We start from the raw sequence: 24,156 nt of genomic DNA, 5'->3' as shown, positions 1-24,156 counted from the left end.
GGATGGGAGATTCTACTCATTTATCCAAGATTATATGCATTAAAAAATAATAAAAATTGCTTTATTGAAGATAGGAAAAGTAATAATATGTGAGTTTGGGATTACCGCATTAATCTTCGAATAGGGGGGGGAGGGAGGGAAATTTTGATTCATTTCGAAACTTGCTTCAATAACATGAGTGGGCGAAAAATAATATTCGTGGGCTTGGGGACATGAAAATCAAAGGGACTTTATGATAAAAGATATAAGAAAAGCCATAGAAAAGAAGATGCTTCCGGAAGGTCCAATACAAACTATTTGGAATAGGAAGCTTCCCAAGAAAGTTAATATTTTTGTGTGGAGACTTCGGTTGAATAGATTACCAACAAGGGTAACCTTTCTGACAAAGGTTTGGATATTCCTTTTATAATGTGTCCGTTTTGTTCTGAACACATGAAGACGGCTCAACATCTTTTTATCTTGTGTGTTGTTGCGGAAAAGGCATGAATCTTGGTACTGAAATGACTTCAGACTTCAGTTGCTTCACCAATGCAACCGAATACGATACAAATTTGGCTTGAGCAATGTAATTATTCGAAGAAGAAAAATGTGGTGGAAGCATATTTTTATAATGTGGTGGTTGATTTGGAAATATAGGAATGAAGCCATCTACAATGCAAATGATTTGAACAAGGAGCTCATTTTTTATTCGATAGTCCATTTTTCATTTTTATGGATTGTAACTAGAAACAAAAACATCATAATTCCGTGGGCCGGGTGGTTTCAAAACCCTCTTCTTTTCATTTCACGTGATTATGTTTTTATAATGTTTTAGCTTTTTCTAACCATCATCTTTTTATATAAAATTAGATGTTAAAAAAAGAAAACCGTATGCATTGTATTCGTTTACACCTCTAAATACATCGTATAAAGATACATGGGTGGAAGCAAGCATGCACGACCACTAATAGACGTAGCCTAATCCAAAGGCTACCTTATTTTCTCTATTCCTGTTATCTTGTATACAATAATAACGTGGTACTTAATACCATAACGGAATACACATTCCTTCATGATTTACAATATATTTCAGATCTATTTGCGAGTGTTATAGTCATCGACACCCTTGAAAACATCACATAGATAATCCATGAAAGCGGTTGGATAGGACATATATTACACGTAACAAAAAAAAACGATGTTACATAGAGTTTTCACGATGTTACATAGACATCCTTCATGGGAACAAATATGATAAAAAGGTGGGACCTTATCAGCTAATTCGTTAGTTGAGACCGACAACGACCAAAAGATGATAGTTGTGATTAATAAAAACCAATACACATACAACTAAAGATCATACTAGAAACATGTTATTTAGAATAAATCAAAGACACCATGACCAGATATTAGGGTGTGCAGAAAATCAAATTAACCGACCCATAATCAAATTAATCGATGAAACTGAAGCATACCAAAAAACGATGGGTTGGCACAATGATTTTCTGAAACCGAAAATAGTGGGTCGCTTATGGTCAAAATTATTACTAGCATCTCCATGAATCGACTCAATAATCTTTAGTCCAATAGTTTCAAATCTGTGATTTCTATCCCTATGGTTTCACTTCACTTGCAATTAAACCCGACTCTACTAACCCCGTCAAGTCTGGTTGTTAAACCCATTAGCGTGCCCCTCACGTGAGGGGCAATTTTGTCTTTTTTCTTCCCAAATAAATCTCAACCATAATTCGCAAGCCCACTCACATGAAGGGCTGAGATGTATTTGAGACAAAAAAATGACAAAATTGTCCTTCACGTGAGAGACACACTGATAGGTTTAACGATCAGACTTAACGAGGTTAGTGTGGTCGGGTTTAATTGCAAGTGACATGAAACCACGGGAACGAAAATCACAGATTTGAAACTATTGAACTAAATCCGCAGATTTAGACAAACCACATGGACGTGAACCACACTTCACTCCAAAAAAAAATAAAAAAAAGATCATTAAAACCCAATGTCTACATACAAACAATCGTCTGTAAGCCAAATGTGGCCGCCGCAACAACAATGGCGATTTTGTCTTAAATTAAGAGCCTCAACTCTTCTATCGCATAACCCACGGGTTGTATCATCATCATTATTATTCACTGTAAGTTAATTTCAATCCGTACAGTTATTATTTACCAATTATATTACTGTTCACTTTCTAGGGTTTCGTTTTGCTGTTGCTTAAACCTCAAATCGAACCCAGGCTTTAAATTAAGTTTGTTTAATATACACTGAGCTCGAGCTTGGGCTCGGCTCGTTTACTATTTATCAATTATTTTTTATATAATTTTGATTATTTTTATATATTTTTAATTATTTTTATTATTTTTTTCTATTATAATTTTATATATAAAATAATATATATTATTTAGTCATTTTCATTTGTTTTTTCGTAACATAATATATATTAATTAATAATTATTAAATATATATTTAAAAAAATTATATAAATGACAGGCTCGTTTAGGTTCGAGAGCCAGCTTGAGCTCGATAAGTCAAACGAGACGAGCGTGAGCCTATTCTTTTCTAGCTCGGGCTTGGCTTGGCTCGGCTCGTTTTGCACCCTACTTGAAGCTATATGTTGATTAATTCATGTTGGTAGTTCATTTACATCATGTAGATGTGTTCTATGTCATCTGCAGGAGAGATGGTTCGGTATGCTGCTTAAGCAAGACCATTTGGCAAATAAGGCTAGTCATGTCATTGGTGGTGATTACGCTTTTTCAACATGTTTAGGGTTAACCGACGAACCAGTGCTTCAAATGAAGGTATCTGTTTCATCCATTGCATATTCCTACTTTGTACTATCTTTTGGCAAAATCAAATTTTTATGCATAGATTGATGTTACCGCCTAAAATCCGTATTCTTGGTTTTAAAAATTACGCTTTAATGCACCGAAGCGCGAAGCGACACAAGGCTTTGACCTTGTCGTTTTTGCCTACTCAAGGCGACCAGAGTCCAAAAAGCGCAGGTGAGGCGTGCACCTTTTGTACAAGGGTCATTTTTATGTTTCAGATTTCAGAATGTTTATTTATGGCTTAAATTTTGGTTAGAGGATGCTAAAAACCTATCACATATATAAAAAAAATATTTATATAAAAACCTTGCGCCTCGTGTACGAAAATTGGACCTTGTCGCTTTTGTGTGCTTCTCGCATATTACAACTAGAGTAAACTGCGTTTTCGTTCTTGTGATTTGTCCAAATCTGCGGTTTTAGTCTAGTAGTTTCAAATTTGTGATTTTCGTCCCTGTGGTTTCATTTTACTTGCAATTAAACCCGATTCACTAATCCTGTTAAGTCTGGTCGTGAAACCCATCAGGGTGTCCTTCACATGAGGGGCAGTTTTGTCCTTTTTCTCCCCAAATAAACCCCAGTCCTAATTTGCAAGCCCCCTCACGTGAGGGGCTGGGGTGTATTTTGGAAAAAAAAAGGGACAAAACTGCCCCTCACGTGAAGGGCACGCTGATGGGTTTAATGACCAGACTTAACGCGATTGGTGAATTCGGGTTTAATTGCAAGTGAAATGAAACCACAAGGACGAAATCGCAAATTTGAAACTATTGGACTAAAACCGCAGATTTGGAAAAACCACGAGGACGAGAAAATCGCAGTTCACTCTGAAAACTAAGTTCATATTATATAGAGTGATGTGAGGCTTGAAATTAGTTTGATATCTTCTTCAGGTGAAGGATGCACCAGAGACTTGTGCAGACGTATTCAAAGCACGGGGATTTAACAACAAACAAATATCGCAAATTCTTGAACGTATTCCATCACTGCACAAGACGAGACTCGATAATCTGCAATCAAAACTTCAGTTTTTTCAAGATCTTGGATTCACACCTTCAGGTTTGGTTCAAATGATTAGCTGCAGGCCCCGTCTTTTAAGACGTAGAATCAACCATTGTCCTGATGAATGTGTTCGGTACCTTCAACGCTTATTCCGGTCAAAAGAAGCTTTTCAAAAAGCCATTTTTCGAAACCCGTTCATTCTCACTTATGATTTGGAAAAGATGATTAAACCCACCGTTGAATTGTACAAATCGATGGGTATAACGGGTCGAGATTTAACAATAATTTTACTTTCCCAACCGTCTATAATACCTAGATCATCATTAGACGCCGAAAAGTTGGAGTACATTAGAAAAATGGGGATCTCAAAAGACTCGAAATTGTATAAATACGTTGTCACGATTATGGCAATCTCGCGCCTCAAAACCATACGCGAGAAAATAGCGAATCTTAAAAAGTTTGGGCTTTTGGAAGACGAGGCGTTTAAGCTTGTGGGTATGTCACCGCTCGTGTTGAGTTTATCGGTCGACAAAGTTCAAAGAAACCTGACTTTTGTGGTGTCGACAATGAAGCAACCGGCTCGGATTGTGCTTCGTTGCCCGTTTTTGCTTTATAATAACTTGGAAGCGAGGTTGAAACCGCGCATGACTTTAGCTGCGAAGATTGATGATATGGGCCTGTGCCCAAGTGTAAACGGGCCCAAGCTGTTCACGGCTTTGAGGATGCCGGAAAAGAGGTTTTTGGAGGTGTTTGTTGATTGTCACCCTCCCGAGATTGTAAACGAGCTGAGGAGATGTTATGTTGATGCAATAGACGTGAAGAGGTTAGCTGAAAAGGCGAAAAAGGTTCGGCATAAAGTGTTTATATTTTGATTGTATGGCCTCTCATGATGTTTAAAATTTATATGATCTATTCATGTGTTTATCCCGTGTGGGTCGCCGCCTTTGGTAAGGTATCTTACGTCGTCAGCCTAGATGCAGGTAAACATGTTTGTGTAATCTAACATTTGTTTCACTTAAATATCATACTCGGGATAACAAAACATGTTTCTTTAAACTAATCTCATACACAAATACATGTCTTGGGCGTTCACGTTTTCCTTGTGAGTTCAAGGTTTTTTTCACTCCCCTAATTTTGTCACCATTTTTTGTGCTAGAAACTAACATCTTCTTCGGTCGATCATCTTCAACAAAAAAGGAAAATAGAGCAAACCCACAACATATCTTATTGTTACAAATGGTTCTTCTCCTCAATTTACAAAATACATTTAAAAACCGTATTTCGCTTAGAAAATAAGACTTAGAAGCTTTTCGAAAATGAGGCTCTCAAAATGTGGAGGCCTAAATCTTACGCCTCACCGGCTTAACACCAGAGCCGGCACTGTGTGTGAGTAAAAAAATGGGGGCCCTTAATATAAACTTATATATAACCGGTAATAAAATGTTAACTTTGATAATTAGACAAAACAATACTCCGATAGCAAATTCAATTTTTATTTAGAAGACAAATTATAAAAATATATAATATATATTTGTTGAAAATTGTCTCTCAAATTGGTGGGCTCTGTACGGATGCACACCCGCACTTGTCCAAGACAGCTAGGGGTGTTTTTCGGGCTATACTTTCGGGTTTTGGGTTCCTTGGGCTTGAGAAATTTTTTTCGAGTACTCATACCCGACCCCAGGGGCGGATTTACGTTGAAAGGGGGTGGTTCCGGGTTTCGAAATAATAGCGTACTTTTATATAGAAAATATTATAGGAACCATCTTATAAATTAAGAAGGAACCACCTTACTCTCAATTATATGTGCTGGTCTGCTGGCAAAAACTTGGTTTTTTAAGGGAGAGGTCGCGGGCTCGATCTAGACGCGATACTTTATTTTTGAACTTTTTTTTTTAAATTAAGCTATATATGTTATATCATATCAGGGTTTTAAGATTTACCAGTTACCACATATCACAACAGGCAGCTGCTGCCTCTCAAGAGTCACGCACACACACAGCCGCCCTGGCCTATTCTCCAACCACCGCCCACCGTCGTTGCCCGCTAGCCCTCGCTTTTTCCGGCCAGCCACACTCCACACAACTCCTGCCTTCAGCCTTCTACTCTTCCTCAAAGCTCGAATCCTCCCACTTTGAAGGTATGTTCACATTTATTTGTTACATGCTAATTACTTGTCCTTGTTAATTGTTTTTTATGTTGTTGGTTGTTAAGTTATTTGTTAAATTTAGTTTTAATTTGTTAGTTTGTTAGTTTGTAATTGTTGATTTGTAGGTATTATGAACATCACGAGATATTTCTAAAAAGAACCATCGAACCTTGGATCATCATCATCATCATCATCATCGTACTCAGTATATCCCACCAATAGCAATGCTATGGTAGGGTCTGAGGAGGGTAAGATGTAGACAGCCTTACCTCTATCCCATAGGGATAGAGAGGCTGCTTCCGGTGAGACCCCCGGCTCGATAGTAGTTTTGTATCAAGCCTTGGACATAAGGCACATAGCACTCAATCATCGGGACACCGGCTGATCGGTGCATGTGCCCTTGTCTTTCGGCAATCAACGCCACCACATGATGCCTGATTACCTTCCGCCACTTTTAACGTTATTTTCACGAGATTAGTAAAATAACGTCAAAATTAGTGCAATTTTACTTTTGCCCACCCGAGGGTTCACACATATATACATTATATGCGCGCACCGCAAGCAGGGCGTAAAATAATAAACCGTCAAAAATAAATTTGGATGATCTTCCATGGGATCTTTCCAAAAGGCAACCAATTTCATCTTATCACCCAAGTCAAAAAGATGAACTTTGCCAGAACCATCGAACCGACCCGAACCTCAAACTGACCCGGAAATTTTTTATACCCAACTATATGAAATTGAAGCATCTATAATTAGTGCACCACCTGAAAAAAAATTCCTGGATCCGACACTGCCCGACCCTAATCTCCCCTGGGCTATTCGGATTCAGGTTTTATAAGAACAGGTTAATCGGGTTTCGAGTATTTGACATATACAACTATATATATATATATATATTTATATAGGGTAAGGTTAAAATGAAAACCCACTTGAGTTGTGAAAACCCGCGAAAACCCTATGTAACATCGTTTTTTTTTGTTACATGTAATATATGTTGTAATATTTAATACAAAACATCGAAACATCAAAAAAAAAATATATTTTGCTATTTTTAAACATTTTTTTACTAATTTTTATATGTGTTTTCAGGAGAGAGAAAAAGTTATATTTATATTTACATTTTTTATTCACTTTAATTATGGATCACAAGATTTAAACATTAATTAAAAATATGTGGTTGAGAATGGGTTTCTAGAGTTTTCACAACTCAAGTGGGTTTTCATTTTATACTTAGCCTATATATATATATATATAGAGAGAGAGAGAGAGAGAATCAAAAGAAAACTCATCTTTAGAAAGAAAACTTAAAAACTCCTAAAAAGTTATTTTTAATGAAAAATAAAAAAATATTTTCAAAATTCTGTTTTTGCCATTATTCTTATATTTTCTTACCATTCACTCGAAAAAAATATAAAAAAATAAAAAAATTAAAAAATTAAAAAAAACCCACTGTAATGCACATACGTATTACTGTGCGATACCGTTGTATTGCACATGTGTATTACTATGTATTTTTAAGTTTAATAGTGTTTAATTGCATATATTCAATATTTGTGTATTGTATATTAGGGGTGTGCAAAGCTTGAAACCCGACCCGACCTGACCCGGGTGAAGACCGACCCGACCCGACCCGAAGACCGATCTTTAAAAATAGCAGGAACTGAAGACTGGACCTTATCTTGCGGGTCGGGTTTCGATTTTTCATGTATTCGGGTTTTCAGTGTGATGCAAATGACCGAACCCGATTAATATTTCAATTCAGTGTCGTTTTGTTTGATCTTGGAAGGCAATAATTCATCAACTGAACATGATATGCTTCTTCAAATTCTTCAATTCAACATCAAACAGTAGATCTATTGTTCTTCGTTATTACCAGGTATAATTATTTATAACATTATTATTTCATTTACCTAAATTGATTAAATTCATCATCACATATGCCTGAATGTGTTGTGTTATTAAGGTGTAAACTTGTTAATTAGGGATCAATTCAATAAATTTATAATTCTTTAATGTTTTTTGAAAGTGCACACCAACTGTTTGATAAAAAGTCTGACCCAAGTTATGTTTTGCTTGATCGTATAACACAAGTAATGCTTAATCGGTTTTAGTCGGTTTTCAATGGACCCAACCCGACCCGAAACCGATTGCCCCTGATATTAAAGACCGAATATTAAAGTTGTAAATAGGGCCGGTCCGGCTTCGGATTTTTACAGGCTGACTCTTCGGGTTTTTTCGGGCCGGACCTAAATGTGCACACCCCTATTGTATATGTGTAGTAGTGTGTATTATATGGAAAAAAATAATAATAAAATAAAAGTTGATGTAGCGCACATGTGCGTTAATGTTGTATTACAAATACGTACTAATGTGTATTCGATGTGCGTATTAATATTATATTGTATATATACATTAGTATGTATCAAATATGTGTAATAGTGTTATATTCTATGCAATATAACACTTTTGCATATATGTAATGCACACTATTACACATGTGCACTACACCGACGAGATTTTTTTTGAACAATAACGTATAAGAATAATGGAAAAAAAAGGAAACTTAAAAAAAAATTAACAAAAAAGTTAAAAATAGTTTTTTAGGAGTTTTTAAATTTTATCTTTAAGAGAAGTTTTCATTTGAACCCACCCTATATATATATATATATATACAGGGAGAGGATCAAGAGAGAGCACCTTCTTAAAGAGAGAATTAAAGAACTAATAAAGAAATATTTTTAATTTAATTAAAAAAATATTTTCAAATTCTTTTTTCTTTCATAATTCTTATATGTTGTTATTTTTCACTAGAAAAAAATATAAAAATAAAAAAATATAAAAATAATTAAAAATAACTCATTGTAGTGCACATATGCAATACATCGACTTTTTTATTGCATATGTGCACTAGTTTGTATTTTGATATGTGAGATAGTATTGAATAATATATATGAAATTTTTTTATTGTATTAGTGTAATAGTGTTATATTATATACAAAAATAAAAAAAATCGATATAGTGCGTACGTGCATTGGTGTTGTATTACGTATATGTGATAGTGTGTATTTTATACAATTATTAGTGTTGTATTTGCATATATTCAATAGTGTGTATTATATAATGCAATTGTGTTGTATTAATATGCAATAAAACACTATTATATATATGCAACACACATTAGTGCATATCTGCACTACATCTACGGCTTTTTTTTTTTTACTTTTTTTAGGAACAATATCATTTTATTAAAAGGAGGAAAGAAAAAAATCACAAAATATTTTTTTAAAAAAAGTTAAAAATAATTTTGTATTAGTTTTCTAGTTCTCTCATTAAGAGGAGTTAAAATTCAAGCAAATATACCATCTTCAAGTTTTACACATAAGCAAATAACAAACCACATAATCCAATCGAAAGAGTCTGAAGAACACTTCGATTGATGGAATGAATAGCTGGTTGACTAATGAACTGAGCATGAAAAACAAATTGATTGATGAAATAAATTATCAAATCTAATCTCTAGATTAATTAATGTTAGATAACAATCGATAGGTGGTGTTGGAATCTAAATAGAATAAGCGACTTAAAAAAGGAATTGGGCAGACAACGATATTCATTAAATAGTAGAAGGCATGTGATATAATAAATGAATAGAATACTTAGTCAAAGGGGTTATTCGGGTTTACCGAAACCCAATTAAAAAGTAATCGGTACTCGACTCGTATTAGTTCGGGTTGTACTCGGGTTTGCTAGATTCGGGTTCGGGTTTCATGAGTATGGGTACTTTCGAGTTCGGGTTAATAGTTATTCGGGTTGGGTTTCGGGTTGCGGTTAAAAATGACAGCCCTAAAGATAGCCTTGATTACTGATCAACTTGTAAAATTGGTCTGTTTATAATTTATAATCCAACCCAAATATGTTCCTTTATTAAACACTATAATATAGCCCGTGTAATACACGACTGGTTAAAAAAATACAACAAAAAAATTAAATTTAATAATATACGTAATAACATGCCTTATGTATTCATAAGATATAAATAATTATAAATAAAATTTTATAATTCATAAATATCTAAAAACCTCATTTAATAAATTTATAACTTTGCTATTAATTATAAAAGAGCGAGCATTTCCAAGCAATTTTCAAACGAGCGGTAATGATAAGCGAGTTTAAGTGGCGAGCGATTAGGACACCCTAATTTTTATAGTAAAATCCTTATGTTTGGGCCCAACCAATTCCCGGGGCCAAACCAAAAATATGTAAATCAAGTTTGATACATAACTATATAAGTACATAACAAACATATTTATCCTTTTACCCTTATTTGTCTCGTAAACTTTTGTAATTTTAAAGCAAGAATGTCACACCCCGACCAAAGGCGGCGGAACATGCCGAGGTGTAACGATTGTCCATAAGCACATGACACTAATTAAAGTGACAGTATTTAATAAACTCATTTCATTTCACAACATCGAAAATGTCACATAACAATTATCTATAAAATAACCATAAACAAGATATCACAAAATATGGCAAATTGATATTGTTCATTTTTACTAATATCCTAAGGTCTTTGATGTCGTTTTCTTCACAATCATAAATCAACCAAGATGCAAACCTGCAACATTTCATAAAATAAAGTTTGTCAACACAAAGGTCGGTGAGCAATTCATAAGTTTAATCATATTAGTATATAATAAAGATAGCCACAAAACTTGCATATGAAACGATAAATAAAAGTGGTAATTTGGATAAATAGATATCGCTAAACACATTAGCGACACCTAGCTATAAGGGGATGCCAAATAGTCTAGGATTTTATAGTTATCGTTAATTGCATTACGTTAACGACACCTTGCTATAAGGGGATGCCAAATAGTCTAGGATTTTATAGTTCCACCAACCAAAAGCGATAAACACATAGGCATATAAGCATAGAATACCAAATCGAGCAATTATTTAGGTAAAGTATACAACTACGTTTGTGGTTTAAGATTCAAATATAAAGAATTTTGTTGAATAAGTATGAAATGTCACAACCAAAATAAAAGATGGAAAATGGGGTATGAAGTACTCACCTTCAAGTGGTAAACTTGAAAGATGATAATTTGGAGATTTGTCGGAACGACGAGTTTAACGCACAATGCCTAAAAAGAAAAGAAGTCTTGAATTTAGAAAGGTTGTCTTGAAGGTTTTTAAACAAAATAAATGTTGAGAAATGTAAATAATTAAAGTTCAGGTTTAAAATGTGACTATTTAAGAATTTATACTAACAACCCTTTAAAAATGTAAGTTTGCTCGAAACCGGGTTAAAGTATCTAACCTTAATATTTACTTAACCTATGTTAAGTAATAAGGTGGTAAAATGCAAGAATGCAAATCCCTTTAGAATAAAGATACTAAAACGGGTTTTTTTATCGAGTGTTCGGGTTGTCGGTTCGGGTCTTGATAATTGGTCAAACCCAAAGTCAACTTTCCAAAATATTGAATGTTATGAGATAACTCAATAAAATTTAATAAGACTTAACCAAGTATGTAGTTCCATTGTTTTAGAACTAACAACGCACGTTAAGCGAGTGTACGGTTTTGTCGGTCCAAACTTTGTTATGAGATCAAGTTGGATCCAACATTTCCAAGTACTTAAGAAAATATTTAAAAATCAATTTGTAACTACTTTTAAAGAAATATACAAGTCTTGATGGCTAAAAAAAAACACACTTGTGTGTCTTAAGCGAGCAAGAATCGGTTTGGTTCGGTTTCCATCTCACAACAAGTTCATAGATGGTTTCCACATGTCCAAACACTAAATAACTTGTATAATAATGTACAAGTAAAAAAATACCAAAAGTTAACAATAAAGTCTTTAAACAAAAGTTCGGTTTTCGGTTCGGATCGTGTTTCGGGTTAAGACCGAGGTAAGATTCTACAAACCCATAACCATAGAATTTGTAAAAATGATTTTAGAAACTTAGATCTAACACTAAGTATGTTTAAACAAACAAAACTAGTAACAAAGTTCGGTTTACGGTTTAGAGCTATTTACGGTTAAACCGAAGCACAGACTTTTAAAAACCCATAACCATGGAACTTGTAAACATGACCAACAAACTAAAATAAGCAAGATTAATATGTATGAACAAGTTATATAGATGTATATATATCAAGGACACGAAGTCCTCCATGAAGCCTTGCCTTATGGGGTCCGAAACCTCACCGACCGGAATCAGAGAAGTAACTACCAAAGGTAAACAAGGGGTGTATATTATATATATATTGCACAACCATAAACAAGTATTAATAAGGCTACATAAACTAATTAAGATGAAAGACCAAAATCCTTCAAGAACACTTAAGAAGATAACCTTGAATCTTTGATGTTTGAGAGAGTTTTTTTTTTTTTTTTTTTTTTTTGGAGTTGTAGCAAGGGAAAATGAAGAGGAAAGGTGGTGTATATATAGGGTAATGTTGGTGGTCAAATATGAGTGTGAGACACAAGAGTTTTCATGCAAAATGGATCAAGACAAAAACACAAAACAACAAAAAAATAAATAAATAATAAATAAATAAATAAAAATAAAAATAAAAATAGGATGTTTTCAAGACCCAACAAGTGTGAAACAATATTGTAAAATAAATCCATCATTTTGATTATAACATAAGCTTCGGTTTACAAATCGGGTCGGTTACATAATAAACAAATACAAAAACGAATACAAACAAGACCCGAAATTGACGAATGTCACAAAGAAGACAATGATTTGGGTAATAATATTCTTAAAATTTTAGATAAATGTCTTGTTTCATTGTATATAACCAAACCACATCTACAGAAATTTAAGGCTCAAATAGTAACCATAACAAATTTAAATAATTTCAAGTTCGATTATGTAATAATTAATTTTAGAACCCGTGTGATGTACGAGAAACTCAAAAGAAATACACTTAAACTATAAATATTAAATGATTAAATTAGAAAGCCCTCTATTTTATCAAATTACATAGTTTAATAATCAAATTATATTTTCTAATGGAATATTCATACGATTACGTGATGCATTCTCACGTAATTTCTTCATAATCACGAAAAAGATGCACATACTGATTTTATAAGTTGTATTTGTATTTTTTTTTGTAATGGAATGATGAATTTTAACAAAAGATGATAAGATGTTTCATTATAAATGACATAAAACAGAAAATCATATATAAAATCAGCTTGACTATAACACGCTTTTGTATTACATATTAAAGGAGATCGATGAGAACTCCATGAATCCATAGAGGTTGACTGAATACGTACCTAAGAATAAAATTGCTATTCATTGATAATTTCTTCTTTATTTTATCTTCTTAGACCTATAAATACCGTTAATTAATTTTTACCATATTCATCTCCTACATTGAAAAGTATTTATAAATTTAATTAATAAAAAAAATTTAGATATGATTTCATTAAAGATATAAATATTTTTTTATATTGACATAAATATTGTCATATTTTTAATCTCCATAATTTAGGTAATTAGTTATTTGATTAAACGATGGATTAATATGTTTTGATTACACCGACGTAAATAAGTTGTCATTAAAAATTGAAAAATAGTTTTAGCGAAAAATTTTGGCTAGAAATGAATCTCCAACTGACATGTATCCAAAGTTATTTTTCTTTATTAAAATAGGTAAATAGTTAATAACAGCAATTTAATAAATGAACTAAAAAAATAAATGATAATAATATTAACAAACTTGAGCCCCAAGGATCTAGAGAGGCTAAATTCAATGCCATTTAAAAGTTTAAAAACTTAAATAAAATTTAAAACCAACCCAAACCCTATATATATATATATATATATATATATATATATATATATCATATCATGCATAAATCCCCTACGGAACCATCACAATTCACAAACCATTCAACCCTAATTCACGAGACATGCTCATCGAAAAAATCAAGATCAATCCCACCATTAACTTTCATAAGTTCCTAACAATGCTAAAACAGAAGATTGGAGTATCCTATAATAATCTCACCACCTACTTAGTCGATAACCGCAGACCGGAGAGTCCCCGCAAGATTCTCATCACAAGTAAAGTTGATTTCATGGTTTTAATGCAAGAAAAGAATGCGTGCTTTCTTGTGGTGCTAAAACGTTCAAGAAGAGACCGTAGGAGGAAATCTTACCATCGAAACCGCGTGGACTTGTTTGATTATGGTTATGAAACGGATGTTTCTAATTATTGGCTGCATGAGTTGGAGATGGAGAGAGGAAAACATAATAACATGATGAATGATAATTCGAACGATGATTTTGGTTCGAATGAGGCGAATATTACGGTTAAGAGGCTGGATACCCTGTTGGGAACTCAAGCATTGTGTGAGGGTTGCATGCAAGCGAATGAGAAGGGTGTGAAGCCGGAGTTTCACTTGTGTGTTTATGATGAAGTTATTGAAGGGATTTTTAGGTCGCTGGCTGGACCGATTCGTCGACCAATGTGAAAGATGGTTCTGGGTGACTGATGCTAAGTACTATGTTTCTTGTTTTAATGTTTTGATGATTTGGAAAGTGTTGTTACTTGTTAGTTGTTAGTATGGGACTTGGCTAGGATCTTATATATTCATGTGGATTCTTTATATTTTTGTGGATTTGAAAGTACAAGAAACATATTTTAATATGATGCATGTTTTTTTTTTTCTTATGTTGCGAGTTCATTTTGTTCTAGTTTTTTTTTTCTCGATTTTGTTTACAGTTTATCAAATTTACTAAAAATGAGTAGATCAAATTTACTAAAAATGAGTAGAATATAATTCATGAGAATATATTTAATTTTATATCAGTTGGCAAATTATCTTATAGAATATATAACGGGAGTAAAGATACTAAAAATAGAAGTTTTAACACTTATTTCAATGTATTTACATACCAGTCAATGTACCACATAGTAGTGCATTACTTCTCTTTTTTATAAGTTTTATTTATGTGGAGGATCGGCTAACTCTTAAAGAATAAAGGAGAGTTTAAAACAGAATCGTTTAGAAAAAGAATTTGCTAAGGATATAAGTAAGTGGGAAAATGATGGCACACTTTTTACACATATTTTTTAAAGGGAAAATCCCTAAAATAGCCTCTTTTAGAGAGAGAAGTACCAAAATAGCTCATTTTTCCTCAAAATCTTTTATAATTTGGACTGTCAAGACGCATTGGGAAAAGATAAAAATAAAGATGAGATTTCGAAAGAAAGTCAGGTAAAAGACGAGATTTGAGGAAATAATATCGGTAAAGTCCAAATTATTTGTAACCTTGGAACAAAAGTTCAAATTTTTCAAAAACTTTTTTACACAAAAAAACCGTCTTGAGAGACTGTTTTTTTTATGTTTCCTACCTTTACCGTCCAAATATTCAAATTCTTGAAAAATTATATTTTTTACAATTATACCCCTAAACCACCATCACCACCTTGAACCACCACCACCACCACCACCTTGAACCACCACCATCACCGACGCCGTCGGCCCCACCCCATCACCACCACCGTCACTACCACCATAGCCGCCTCCACCACCACCACCACCACCTTGAACCACCACCGTCACTACCACCATGCCGCCTCCACCACCACCACCACCGTCACTACCACCATAGCCACCTCCACCAGCACCGATGATGTTAAACCCACTATTTTACATGACTTTCTTGGCCGTGAATGTCCCTATCCCAAATTGCCCGATGCTGCAGGTTCTTCTTCCTTCTCCGGCGACGGCGGCCCGGTCTCCGCTGCTTCTGATCTGGGTTCCGGTAATAAAATGGAGGGATATCTGGACAAGACAAGGTTACTCCAAATATGCAAGCAACATATAATTCTTTCTATAAATCAAGGCACCATGAAGATGCTGCAACAAGCACTTTTTCATGGTATGCAAATTGTAATATATCTTTATTACTTGCTGCAACAAGCTCTTTGCTTCAGATCTGGCTATGGTGGTAGTGACGGTGGTGGTTCAAGGTGGTGGAGGTGGTGGAGGCGGCTATGGTGGTTTCCCACCATCGCCCTCGTGTCCACGTGCAACATCTACCATTCCTTAACAAAAAAAAACATGTAATAAAGATATAATAAGCATTCTTAATAAATATTCACAATTTAACATGAATAACTTATATACATGCATTCAATCTGACGAAGCACGTTTTCTTTTCACCCTTCCATGGTCAGGATGTTTCCCCGAAACACGATCAGGGAGACGGTCTGATTGTTCTAATATTTTTGCATTAGTCAACCGTCTAGGATGATTTGTTATCTCTGTTTTTCCATCAAACGACAGATCTTGCCTCCATTTATGTTTCTTGCTCAAAAATCGTTTGTGACCAACAAAAGCAATCTTACTTTTTACAGAGCACGAGGGTGTGTCTTCGTTACAAGTAGTGCATGCTTTATACCCATGACCACTCCATCCAGACAAGCTGCTACGAGCAGGGTAATCGTTGATAGTCTACAATAGTGCAACACGCATCTTGAATACAGTGTTAGTTAATGAATCTCTCATTTGAACTCCTTCGCCCCACAACAATTTCAACTCATCCACTAAAGGCCTTAGGAAAACATCAATGTCTTTTCCAGGTGATTTAGGGCCGGAAATTAGCAAAGTCAGCATGAAAGAAGACTCTTTCATACTGTAACATTTGTTACTTTTCAAACCCGAAAACCCGACACATTTTAATTTTTTTTTCGATTTTGTTTATATATATATATATATATATAAATTACGTTACACGTATTCGCCATTTTTATTTGTAAGTGGATTGCATTCGCTTTCGTAAAATCAACCCGTTTCGTTGCTTCATTATATTCATGTTTAACATTTATCGTTAATATAATATTCATGATGATTTACGCTTATCGTTCGTTTCTTTTTCATTTGTTCAAATTACGAAATTCCGGGATTTAAAGTTTCTAGTTAAACGACCTTTCAATCTATGCGGGTATAATACGAAAATATTCAAGGATTATAAACTTTTATTTCATCTTTTAAAATATTTCAAAGTTCAAGGTTTAGTTTGTAAATAAAATCTTAATTTCTGATTTAAAAGGAACTGAAACTTCAAGGGCTAGAGTGTAAATACTATTTAAAATTATAATAATGCATTGAAAAAAAAAACACCCAGCCTTCTGCCTCGTCGTCCCAACATCGGTTTTCCGATGAGCCAATTCCAGCGACCATAAATAAATCCGGCATCCCTAAAACCACGCGTTTTCCGTTCCTTTGACCCGTTAAATTAGCATAACAAATTTAGACGGCAATAATCAACATTTTAATTGTGTCAAAACCGTAATAGACTCCAATAACTAGTATAAATAGGATGTAATAGACTCCAATAACTAGTATAAATAGGATGTACGCCCTCTGCTAAACTCGCACCAATCTTCAATCCTCTCTAAAAACACTCTCAATAATATTAAGTTGGTTCGTTTTGTCCGACTCCAGCCAAGTCTTGTTCGCCATTATCCCGACACTATTTCAGGTATCATATATATGAAATTTATTTGTTTCAAGCCGTTAATCAAAACCCCTAACTTAATTTAAACCAACATTGAACGGATTAAGGGGATTGAAATCTAGGGTTTCTTTAGGGAAGATGATTGAACTAGTAACAATGATATATATTTAACTTTTACCATTTTTAAATTAAATTGCAAGATAGTCTAACTGGTTTGTTTGTGTTTGTGTGGGTTTGCCTCACCGTTTATTTTCCTTTAGCATTCTTTCATTATTATACATTTTAAATTAATTCTTATATAATAAATAAAATTATTCTAAATTAACTAAAATTAATTATAAATTATAATCTACCATTGTCACCTAAAAACTAACTTTTCCATATTCGGTAAGAGCCGTTAAACCCGTTAACATTATTTTTTGTTAACTTCGTTTCGTTAACTTTATAAATACGTTAACTTTAATTCAATAGCTTTATAATGCGTTAACACTTTCATTTTCAAAATAAAATACACCGTTAACACCGAAAATTTTGTGAACTCTATAATATTCAAACTTAGCGTTAAATTAATAATATTTTTGTTAAATCCTTAAAAATTAGTTTTAATTACGATTCGTTAACATTAACTCGTCAAATTTAATTTGTTAATTCATAATCCGTTAAACTTATATTTCATTAACTTAAAATTCGTTAACTTAGAATAATATTAAAATAATTCAAATCATTAGATTTCCGTCAAGCTTAAACTAATATTATAAAATACCTTTCGTTAACTTAATAATCTTTTTTCAAAACAATATTATATCCAAGTGCCTTAAAAACACATTAAAATAATATAATACCCCGTTAACCAAATATTTCATTTAACTTTTATAATCCCGATAGTTAGATTTCGTTTTGTTTTTTTATAGTTCTTGAAGTTCAATCTTTTCGGATTCTTTAACGCACTTTCGGTTGCTTTCGGTTTTCGTTGCAATGTTTATGTTCAATCAGGTGAGTTTTTCACCACCCCTTTTTTAATGTTTTATTGTTTTGGGGTAGCATATGTATCCATATAAAAAAATTCAAGTATTGCTTTCTTCTATTATAAACTACAATTCGTATATGGACTTGTGTATTACTTGCACGAATATTACTTGCATGTTGGGAAGCCTCATTAAGTATGATCATACGCCCCCCTTTGCACTCCGGTCCATTTGTATCGAGTGGAAAAGGGCCTCATTATTCGAGTGCGTTGGTTGTTACCAACTGGAAAGGACCTTACTTGCGCGATTACCCGAGTACATTGGTTGATATCAACTGGAAAGGATTTTACTTGCTCGTTTATCACTTGTCCATGAATTGTATGATTTTTACGTATTATATTAAACTGTGGGAATCTCACCAGCTATGTTCATAGCTGACTTTATTTTATACATATGTTACAGGTGTAAAGATACGAGGATGAAAGTTAGAAGACACATAGCATACCTACAGGATATTCAAATAACAACTTATCATTTGTTTATTTATTTGTTATAACTTGTATTATTTGATAAACTTGTGTTACATGAAGATTTAAATGAAATAATGTTATTATGGTCACCTAATAGTGTCACGTGTGTTTGAGCAATCTGTACGTCACACTCAGGCGTTTCCGCTTTAGCCGGGGTGTTACACATACATAACCATAGAGGTGTATTATAAGTTGTCAACACAACTGGCCACATACTGTAAACCTGACTCATGTTACCAAACGGATTAAAGCCATCATCTGCCAAACCGAGACGAACGATCCTAGGTTATTGGGTAAATTCAGGATATCTCTTGTCAAATTCTTGCCATGCCTTCCCATCAACTGGATGACGCATCATACCATCCGTTGAATGTCCGGTACTATGCCAGATGATGTCTTTTGCTATGAATCTAGAACCATACATCCTTCGAAGTCTGGAAGTTAAAGGAAAGTAGCGCAACACTTTTTGTGCTATTTTCTTCCCCTTTGTGTTTTTGTCAACCCATCTACTCGTGTTACAAACAGGACAACTTTCCATATTGGCGTTCTCCTTCCAAAACAGAGCAATCATTAATGCAAGCATGAATTTTTTCATACCCTAACCCAATCTTACTCAGCTTCTTCTTAGCTTCATAGTGTGAGGTTGGAACCTTATTTTCTTTTGGGAAAGCAAATCTTAAAAACTCTAAAAGTTGGTCAAATGAACTATCTGTCCATTTGTTGATGACTTTAATATGCATTAATTTTGCTAGAGTTTAGAGAAGACAGCCATCTACAACCAGGGTATAACTCGGTATTCAGCTCCTTGAACAATTTATCGAATTCTGGGTCTAACCCAGCTCCATTATTTGTTGGTGGAGTGCATGTATGTTGCTCCTCCATAATATATCAACTAAATCAAACATCTCATTCTTTGTTATTGGAGTACAGGTTCTTTGAGAAAAAAGGGATGCTGTCTCTGCAGCCCGAGGATGTATCTCGCTGTGATAATGCCATGTCTGGTATGATGGTAGAAACCCTATCTCGTGTAGATGGTTTCTTATTGTTTTCAAATCGTGTAGGATCCCATTGTTAATCGAAATTGGGTTGAGTAGTGATCGAAGAGAAGAAATCAAATATGAATTGAATATAGTCTAGCCTAAAGGAATGCCCCCCTTAAATTTGGGCCAAAAATTCACTAAAGAAATTGTTTAGAGGGATTTGAGCAATATCGAGCTAGACGAAGATGATATTTAAGCGTCAGTTTTCTTAACAACGGTTCAGGGTAGAACAAAGAGATTCACAGGATGGAAGGATATAAAATTATATGTGCATGCATGGTTAGTTTTTCTTTACCGTGAGTTTTTGATTTGGGCCTAGAATGGTGGCGGGAAGAAGGGAACCTAGAATGGTGGGAACAAACCACACTGTGGTTTATGAAGAAAGGTCAAATAATTAAGTGAAAAAATTATGAAATGAGTAATAATATCATTGTAACCATACAAACTAAAATAAACTTGTTTTGTTTCAGATTAATGTAGAAAGTTTACCTTTTTATTTTTGCAAGTTTACATTTGTTTTTTAGTTTTTTTTTCTTATATGTGCATTTAGTATTTTTTAAAATTTTATGTTGGGTTCTCTTTATCCATTTTATTTTTGAAAAGTCAATTAGTTTATAGTGAGACTGACATATATGCATCTTGAATTCTAATATAATAGTCAATGCATTTATCAAATTATTTCTAAAAAAATCATGTTTTAAGCTGGTTCTGACTTATAACAAACCATAAAATAATAAAAGGAAAAGTAAATAAATAAAACAAGTAAATGGATGGAGAAAATAAAAGAAGTAAATTACATCCCACATTGGTGAGGAAAAGAAAATGGAATGCTTCCACCTTAGTATAAAGAAAGTGAGTTCTTGTCTCATATCGCTAGATTACAAAACCTGTAAGCTTTTTATAAGAAAAAGAGTTCATATGATAATATTCTTATTTGACAAATCACACCCAATGGTCCTAGCGGAGGGTGTGAAGCACCCGACGCGCACGGCTCAGGTGAAGCGCGATGGGCGCGATGTGGCCCTTTGATGGCTCACTTTGCACATTAGTCTCGTCGCAATACGCGATGACGTGCAAGTTATCCAGAAATTATTGCGACTGTCGTGATACACGACGGACCCTTAAGTAATCCATAGTGATACGTAGGGGTGCAAACGAGCCGACGTTTAGCTTACATAGTGCTTGAGTTGGAGCTCGGCTCGATTCGAGCTCTATTTTCAAAGTTCGAGCTCGGCTCGTGAGTAGATTTTCAAGCTCGAGCTCGGCTCGGACTCGGCTCGTTTACTATATATCAACTATGTTTTATATAATTATAATTATTTTTATATATTTTTTTCTATTATAACTTTATGTATAAAATAATATATATTATTTAGTTGTTTTTATTTGTTTTTTCATAACATTATATATATTAATTAAAATTTATTAAATATATATTTTTAAAAATTTATACAAATGAGAGGCTCGTTTAGGCTCGCGAGCCGGCTCAAGCTCGATAAGTGAAGCTCGGGCTCGTTTATTAAACGAGCTTATTTTTAGGCTCGAGCTCGGGCTCGGGCTCGATTAAGCTCGGCTCGATCGAGCCGATCTCGAGTAGCTCGGCTCATTTGCACCCCTAGACTGATACGCGACGTGGAGGTTAAAAAGGCGAGACACCACGTGGCCTAGCTAGGCTGACTCGACAAGGCTATAGGCCCGTCGTGATACGCGACGGCTTTTGTTTATGTCCACCATGATACACGACCGGACCAGAAATCAGCTATAAAAGGGGCTGAAATCAGCCTTCATTTCTCGTCCCAAAATTACTTTCTTTCTCACTTTTCTTATATTAGAAGTCTATATAATACCCGAGTAGTCGTAACGATTCCCTATCTGATCGAAAGAAACTTTTATATGCGAATCTAAAGGCTCTACCTGAACAAGGTAAGACATTGTGCCATCGTGTAAAGTTTCTAGTCTTGTGATTATCGTTATGATTATGGAGTTTATACTAACTCAGATATACTACATTGCGCTTAACACCAAGAAGCCTTTTAATTGTAAACTTGCAAGGTGAGACATTTGAGTTTTTATACAACTCATAATTGCGTGAGATAATTGATTTTTCAATATTGTCATGATGCTTTTCTAAACCATTTAAACTCATGACAGATAGTCCAAATGTTTTTAAATATATTCTCCAAGGATTTTACTTACATTACAGTGATTAAGTCTCTGTAGACTTACGGGATGGTTACTATTGGTATTGTGAGGTTTTGTATACAAGGCTTGCCTACTGGTCGGCATCGATGGTTCGCCACGGAACTGGACTAAACCCAAAATATAATTTTTGAAAAATTAACATATTTAAAAAAAAAACATGGGTTTTGCAGAGGCGAATCGACACACATTCGGTCGGCATTAGTTAGGTTCGTTATCGCACCAGAAGTAAACATAAAAATTACTTTGTTATTGGCTAAGTTCGTTACGGTACTGAAATAAAGAAACAAAAACTCGTGCGTTTTGACGATGAGTCGATGTGCATTTAGTTGATATCGCTTAAGTTCGTTACGATATCAAAACTAAATCTAAAACTTAATATACTTAAAAAAACAAAAAAAAGCCTTTAAAAGAAGAATCTAACTTCAAAGATCTTTAAAACATGTGAATTCACATGCTCACAGCCTACAAAAAGCAAAACAATAAATATATAAAAAGATGCTCTTGTCAATAGCCAAGAGTTACGGAACGAACCTGGGCAACGTAATACTAAAATGAATTAACAGAACCAACTTCCGTCAACTTACCATGGCAACAGAATTGTTAGAATATTGAAACTTAAATCTTAAATGCTAAAACAGTTGGTTTTCTGTGGCACCAGCTGTTGATATTTATCTATATATATAATGATAATAATAATAATATTAGTTGACATCCTAGCTGACTACTCTAGTTAAATGACATCTGAAAAAATAGTCTTTATTTAATAATATAAGTAGATAAGTAGATGTTATTTGTTGCTCGGCACAACCTATAATTTGATTATTTCATTTTGAATTCTCATCACAACATGCAAAATTACCACATATACATTACTGGGGTAACTATTTGCAACCAATATTTCTTCACAACGGGTTTCTGTCGCCACAAAGTTAGCTATGATTTGGTCACACAACTGTCACTAAATAGCGATGAAATATGGCCGCGAAGTTCTGTCATCAATACCCATTTTTTCGATCGATTAGAAAGTTAAAAACTTGGAGTTTCAAGAAGCAACACGCTGGCCTACCCCAAAAGTGAGGTAGAGTATCAAACTATCACTCATGCTATTGCCAAGATAAGATGGGCGATGCCTCTTATGGCGAGTTACGTTTGCATATGAGCTATGCACGCACTCTTTGGTGTGAGAACATTGGTGCTACTTGACTGTTAACCCTGTCTTTCATCAGGGTAACAAAAACATTGAGACTGACTTACACTTCATTCGGGACTAGGGCTGTTCACGAGCCAAGCCGAATTGAATGAAGGCTTGCTCGTTGCTTGGCTCGTTTACAACCGAACCGAACGGCTAAAATTCGAACCGAGCGAAAAACGAAATGAGCCAAAATCGAGTCGAGCATTTTATGATCGAACATCGAGCGATATTGAGCATTATTTATTTCTTTTTAAGTCTAAAAATTTCAATAAGAAACAAGTTTGAATGTTATATATAATAATATGTTTTGTAAACAAATTAGTAGTTTTTAGACAAACGTATAATATTTTGTAAATTTTTAGAAAAAAAAAAGTTTAAAGTGAAATATAATAAACATATAAACAAACTTCTAATACTCGTCTCAATCCAAGCTGGCACATCGATACCTTTGCCCAGTTGGGAGGAAATCATGTTAAGACACATATATTGTTTTATATCATTATCCATCCTTTGTTCTTATATAGTTGTTTGTTATTACTTTAATAATCCAATAAATAGCTAGATAAGGTTGTTATGGGCTTGCTTGTACTAGCTAGATTGAGTAGAAACCTATTCATGACTTTGCAATACATGTTATGTAACTGGCTTATTATTCAATCATTTTTCGTCTCAACTGCTGATCATTTCCTTCACTTATTAGTTATTATCATATCATGGAGTCGGTGATGACGAATTATATAATTCTCTTAACAA

The 24,156-nt window shown here is 33.9% G+C and overlaps 1 protein-coding gene across 1 annotated transcript; it reads left to right on the top strand.

Annotated features, from left to right (window-relative positions):
• The first annotated feature begins 1,996 nt into the window (after positions 1-1,996).
• Positions 1,997-4,725, top strand: LOC143619136 (transcription termination factor MTERF15, mitochondrial-like). Its single transcript, XM_077091142.1, has 3 exons — positions 1,997-2,131; positions 2,673-2,798; positions 3,716-4,725. Exons 1-3 carry the CDS (start codon positions 1,997-1,999, stop codon positions 4,694-4,696), a joined length of 1,242 nt encoding a protein of 413 aa, XP_076947257.1. The 3' UTR covers positions 4,697-4,725.
• The last annotated feature ends 19,431 nt before the right edge of the window (positions 4,726-24,156 follow it).

This window comes from Bidens hawaiensis, unplaced genomic scaffold (genome assembly GCF_021521415.1).
Source record: "Bidens hawaiensis isolate Kalapana, Puna unplaced genomic scaffold, B.hawaiensis_p1.1 tig00002414_1, whole genome shotgun sequence".
NCBI classification, from domain to species: Eukaryota; Viridiplantae; Streptophyta; class Magnoliopsida; order Asterales; family Asteraceae; genus Bidens; species Bidens hawaiensis.
Note: the sequence above shows the minus strand (reverse complement) of the source record. Positions and strands in the feature narration are given on the sequence as shown.